At 37.0% G+C, this 6,097-nt stretch overlaps 1 protein-coding gene across 1 annotated transcript; it reads right to left on the bottom strand.

Moving 5' to 3' along the window:
• Window positions 1-1,290: 1,290 nt before the first annotated feature.
• LOC111807486 (B3 domain-containing protein Os03g0120900) lies at window positions 1,291-3,353 on the bottom strand. The gene has a single exon (XM_023693230.2). It carries the CDS (start codon window positions 2,885-2,887, stop codon window positions 1,898-1,900), a length of 990 nt encoding a protein of 329 aa, XP_023548998.2. The 5' UTR covers window positions 2,888-3,353; the 3' UTR covers window positions 1,291-1,897.
• Window positions 3,354-6,097: the final 2,744 nt, after the last annotated feature.

The following is a 6,097-nucleotide window of genomic DNA, read 5'->3' as shown; positions in this document are numbered from 1 at the left end:
GCATAGCATAGCATACACACTTGTTGTATGTAAGTAAGTAAGTAATGAATGATGAATGACACCCTTGTCCTTGCTTTTGGTTTAATAATATCATATCATTCCTATGCTTACTTCAACATAAAAGCAACCTAAATTTAATATCAACCAAAAACAATGGTGTTATTGGTGATGCCCTTATGCAAATTGGTTGCCCTTTCTTCAACATCATCAAAACTCATCTACTCTCCTTAGGGTTTAATATTCATACTCTTTAAACCACAATCATTCAAACCACCCCACTCTTCTTTTTTTCATTTCAATTCCTCTTCTTCATTCTTCACATTCAAGTTTCAACATTTTGACTTCCGCGTAAAGTCAAAATCGATTCTCAGAGACGATTACTGTTTGAACTTCTAACGGTTAGATGCACGTGAAAGTTTTACATTGACTACGGTAGGGGAAATCCATTATACATAAGTGACGACAATTCGGGTGCTTTCAAAAGTAATGTCACGAAGATATATGTCGAAAGTATTTTCTTATTTTTTCTACCTGCAATCACTAAATCATTACGTTAAATATTATAACAATGACATAACTAATCTCTTTAAAGTTATAATATGGTTATGAAAAATACAGCGAAAATGAAGAAGAACAACGTATGAGATTCGAAGTGTTTGACTTTTTTTTTTTTTATCGATAATATATTTTAAAACCAATATAAAAGAAGAATTGGCATTTGAGGTAGGTGTTAAATTATGAAGTGTAATTATCTTGGTCCTTGTTTCTTCCAAAGATGGGGTATGCATTTATTTTGGGTGAAATTTTTGTCTTCAACACTTAATTTCTTTATTTATATGTTAAATGCTTCTAATTAACTCTATCAATCCAAACGTCAAACAATAATGCAGTTTAAGGTTACATACACACACACATATATATATATATATATATATATATATATCGAACACTAATATGAAATTAAGTTTGAAAAATGTAATTATATTTTAAACTTGGATTATAAATGAAATTTTAAGAATTGGGCACTCAAAAGTCTGTCCTGCATTTATTGATAATTATATCTCTACCGTACTATATACAGTGCAAACTTAACCTTTCGTTTTTAATTTTAATAAATCGAACTCGAGAATTCAATTCATTGGAATTATTCAACTTAATTTATAAAAAGTAAGGTTGAATTAGATTTTTTTGGATTTGGGTGTGATTGAATTTTTGAAAAATAGAAAATTTAAGGTCGGAAAAATTAATAATATTTGAAATAGAGAGAATATAATATGATAAAAAGGAGGGAAAATTAATAAGCAACAGAGGTTACTGACATTTGTGTGTTTATGTTTGTATGTGTTTTTGAGGAGTAGGGGATTGGGGTTTGGGGAATGATATACATATCCCCCAAACCAAATGATGGGTTTAGAAAGAGAGAGAGAGAGAGGGTTATATGTTATAGGGCTTAGACGTAGGGTTATAGGTTACCCAGTTTTGTTCAAGCTTTTTAGGACACCCTCTCTGCCTTTCTACCGCCCTTCCCACAACATGTTCTTATCCGACTTTTAAACACCAAATCAAAAGAAACCCACAAAACAAAAATGTTTAATTTAGGGGAGAGGGGGAGAAGAATTTGTAATTAAGGTTATGGATTCAGTTTTCAGAATTTTTAGGAACTAGATGAACATGTTTTGAGTATTTATATAGGTTTAAGCAAATGCTATCAATATCTATCTTCTCAATTCAGATCATACCCAGAAAATATTAAAGAAAAATGTGTTGAATTAAAGGGAGAAGGAGAAAATTCATATATGATGGAACCTGTTCTCTTCAATTGTGTTGTTGCAGAGAAGAGATCCGATCCAAATCCAAATCCAAATCCAAATCCAAATCCAAATCCAAATGCGACTAATTAAACCAAATCCCAATTCAACGAGAAGGGCTGTTTCCCTCTCCTTGAAACGCCGCCGTTTGACAGATCTTCTCCTCCTCCTCCATCCTCTGCAGCACACTCCATGTTTACTCCGAAGAGTCTCAGCCGTTTCGCGGCACCGGAGGTGGGTTTCTTAATCCCCATGGAAGACCCTTCACTATGAACAACAATCTCCGAAGGAGAAGAGGACATGGAGGTGGGTCTAAAATAATACATGGAAGAATTGTTGTTATGAGGCATACCTAAATTAGGGATTTCGAAGGCGTAATTGGAATAGAGGCGGTGGTGAGGCGGTGGCTGCGCCGGTGGAGGCAAGTGGCGGGCGGTGGCCCAGCGGAGGGATTGTGGGAGGAAGAGGAGAGGAGGGTTGGAGAAGTGGTGGTGAGGAGGAGGAGGAGGAGGAGTCAGGGTGTTAGGACGGCGGCGCCAGTCGATGAAAAGGCGATCCCTAGCAGAATCGCCAACGCCACGGTGAAAGGAAACGACGTCGCCTGCATCGAGCTTTTTGTCCTTAACAAAACGGCTCCAACCTTTAGTCATCACGTAGCTTTGGCTGCTATTCCAGTAAGAGTAACGAAAGCGCCAGGGCTTTCCATTAGGGTCCTCAAAGTTCAAGATGAGGCCCTTGTCGTTGGTGGCAGAGTCCAAAGGGAAGTATTTCTCGGCGTGTTGTTTGGGGATGACCAAACGGTTTAATTTGCCGACATCGCTTGGAGTGACAACCTTGTCGAACATGTGCTCTCTCTCCACAACACCAAACCCATTAGTCTCCATCCGGAGGGATAAGTCCATAAGAGGGTGGTGATCCAAGGGCTGATTTATTGGAGGGTGTTGAACCCATTCCTGATTTTGGGTGCGTGAATTTGGGAAGAAATCGCATGCAACACCCCGGATTTCATCATCTTCCTCCTCTTCTTCTTCCTCTTCTTCCTCCTCCGAGTAGGCGTTTGATTTGGTAAGAAATTCCATGGGTTGTTTGTGGTAAGGAAATTAAGGTGAAGTAGATTATAAGATTGCACACACATAGAGAGAGAGAGAGAGAGAGAGGTGTAGCCCTGTGGTAGCCCCTACGAGATTATGATTATGATTAAAACAAAAGTAAGGGCATGATAAAGCAATAAAAAAAAAAAAAAAAAAAAAAAGAAGGGAAATTAGGGTAAGTGGTAAAAGGGAGAATAAGGAGAAGAATAGGGGTATTTAGGATTGAAAAGAAATGGGATGAAGAAGGTGGTGGTTTAGGGTTTTAGGGTTTAGGGCAGAGTGTTGTGGGAATGAAAATGGTCCTGCTACTTCTGCTTGTGCTTCTTGTGTTGGTGTTGGTGTTGGTGTTGGTGTTGGTGTTGGTGTTGGGTGGGAGAAAGAAAAGAGAAAAAAGGCAATAATAATGTATGAAGATGAGGAGTGTGGGAGTGGGTATTAAACAGATGAAAAAGGGTACCCAATTCTCAACCCCATACATATCAATCTCTCCATATCTCTATATCTATCATCCACCCCCTCGCTGCAAAAGATTCTTTTTGAGTTTTTTTTTTTTTTTTTTTTTTGCATTTGGTCCCCATTCCCATTCCCATTCCCATTCCCATTCCCATTCCCATTCCCATTCCCTTTCCCTTTCCCTTTCCCTTTCCCTTTCCCTTTCCCTTTCCCTTTCCCTTTCCCATTCCTTAGCCCTCCACCTTAAACTTCCCCATTGCTACTTCATTTTTCAACTCCTTTTCCTTCTTCATTTACTTTCCTCCTAACTATATGTTTCTTTCCTCCCTAATCTCGCTCCCTATCCCCTTTTATAGATGTACACGCTTCCTAAAATCTTTTAGATCAACTCGAAATTTTTAATTGTTTTAGTGGATGATCTCAACCATCTAGATTTTACTTCGATAGTGTTGTTCGATTGTTTTTTTTTTTCTTTTTAATTATTTTAAAAAATACATTAATAACTAAAATCTCATAAACCTCAGATATTGAACGTTCACAAATGTCAAACATTCTTAATTTTCATAAGAATTTTAAAAGTAAGGTAGGGTTGAGTTGAGTTAAGTTGGGTTGCAATTATATTTATGAGGTTCCGACAAAAAAAAAAAATGACAACCCATGAACTGACTCACATTTTCAATTCTAAAAAAATTCAACCCTATACATATAACTCAACTCTAACTTGAATTGGGTAGTCTAAGTCGGTCGGGTTTTTAGGTCATATGAACGGTATTATTTCATTTCTTTAATTACATCAATCAAATCCCTAAGTTACACTATAAAACCAAAGCAAGTGAATGAAGAAACTAGAAAGTGGGTTTTAAAAGAGGGAAGTAAAAGAATGAGGTGAGGAGCTCTAAATTAGGCAAAGTAATAGGAGAAGTATATGGTATTCCAAAATGGGTTTAGTTTAAGCTTTAGTAGAGATACTAGAAAAGGAGAGGAAAGTGATGAGTTAGGTATGAAAATGAGTAATCTTGTTTCCCCCAAGTTAGGCAAAGCCTAGTATGTAGCTGCCCTAAATTGTATGCAAAAATAAATACCTAGTTTCATGCTACCAAAAGGAGGACTAAAGGTATTCACAAATTCAATAACTTTGGTTTGGGACGCATGATTACAAAACATTATGATTTCAAATAATAATAAGTTATAATATTACAATAATCCATAGAGTAATTTAAATGAAGTTGGTTTTGGCGGCGCTAAGAACATAGAATCCAAAGAAGGTGGAGATTAATTTTAAGGTTGGCAGTAAACTCCTTGTAACTAACTCATGGCCAAACAAGATTTTAGAAAACATCAACTTTCCCAATTTGGGTGTTCTTTATTCAACCACGTCAACTCCAAATTGTGTAATCAAATCATTTCTGGGACTTCCAATCTCCGACATACAAATATCACAAAACATAAAAAGAAAATCAAATTGAAATAAGGTCAAATTTTGTTCCATTTAAATGAGTCAACTCTAACACTAACACTTCTCTTTGTGATTCTGTGTCTTATGTATGCATTAAGCAGTCAGCAGTCATTTGAGAAAAAAATGAAGAATGGGGTGTATTCATTAACCAACATCCTTATCCTAATACGCACATGCTTTTCTTTTGGTTCTAGAAAGTTCGAGTCTAATCTCTATAGCTATCTAAGTTTCTAGGGAGGTCTTGAAGTTTCAAAGAGTTCTCTGGTATGATTCTCATTTATTTTGGGGTCTTTGCTCGTAGCTTAACCTCTCTGTACTTCGACTTAGGTAGCTTGCTTTGCCTTGTCAGAAAATGATTGGTATTATGGCGTAAGATGCAAGCTTGTCATATCTCATAAGACCACATGGTGTCTCATTTTGAACATTATTGTGTAAGGTTAGCCGGTGAACCTTCCACAAGAACCACCATATAGTCAAAAGTATAGAGCAGTGACCTCGTGTGCCGGCCAGCTAGTACTCTACTTGTGTGGTCCTGGCCTCTTCTTAGGGAAAGTTTATAGTGCATTGACCTTGTTTAGGTAGCCATTGATCATCTCCACACATAATAGTGGCTCTCCTCTCGGGCTAAGCTAGCTATGTAGTCCTTTATCCCCTTTTAGAATGGGTTTATGTAATCGAAGTCTTGGCTCCCAATCAGTTTCTACACATGATAGTGGTATGCATCATAAGTTAAACTACTTATATTGTCCCTTATGTTCTCTCAAGACAAGATTTATGAAATCACAGCCTAGGCTATTGACTTGTATCTACCAATAGAAGTAACTCTTCAAGTAGCAAAAATGTGTCATCCTATTTGACCTTAGTCGATTTCGACGGTACAAGTTTCTGGATTCTTACTGCTTGGAGGGAGGCAGTCGAGCTCTAGTGATATCATTCATGTTGCTAGTAGCCTGGTAGGAATTCTTAAATATCCTTGGGAACAGTTCTTAGGACATCTATATAGTTTAAATCTTGAACTCACATTCTTAAGATGTTGAGGATTAGCTCCTCAAACCTAATCTAATTTATAGAAGAACTATGGCCACGACCACTAATCGTCACTCACGATCTTAAAGTGCTCAATCTATTAGAAACATTTTGACCTAGGTTAACGTGAAACTGACCTATCTATAGCACCCTATACTTAACTTGGTACATTCATACATGTTTTGTTAGAGAGACAGTCATATCAATCACCTATAACACGGAAAACATTATTTAAACATTCATGCAAGTTCAAGAGGAAGATA

This window comes from Cucurbita pepo, chromosome 12, assembly GCF_057944985.1.
Source record: "Cucurbita pepo subsp. pepo isolate OVF chromosome 12, ASM5794498v1, whole genome shotgun sequence".
Lineage (NCBI taxonomy): Eukaryota > Viridiplantae > Streptophyta > Magnoliopsida > Cucurbitales > Cucurbitaceae > Cucurbita > Cucurbita pepo.
The sequence above is the reverse complement of the archived record's forward strand: the minus strand, read 5'-3'. Positions and strand labels throughout refer to the sequence as shown.

Coding starts and splice junctions, on each gene's coding strand:
- LOC111807486 (XM_023693230.2), bottom strand. CDS start 2,887: ATGGAATTTCTTACCAAATCAAACGCCTACTCGGAGGAGGAAGAAGAG.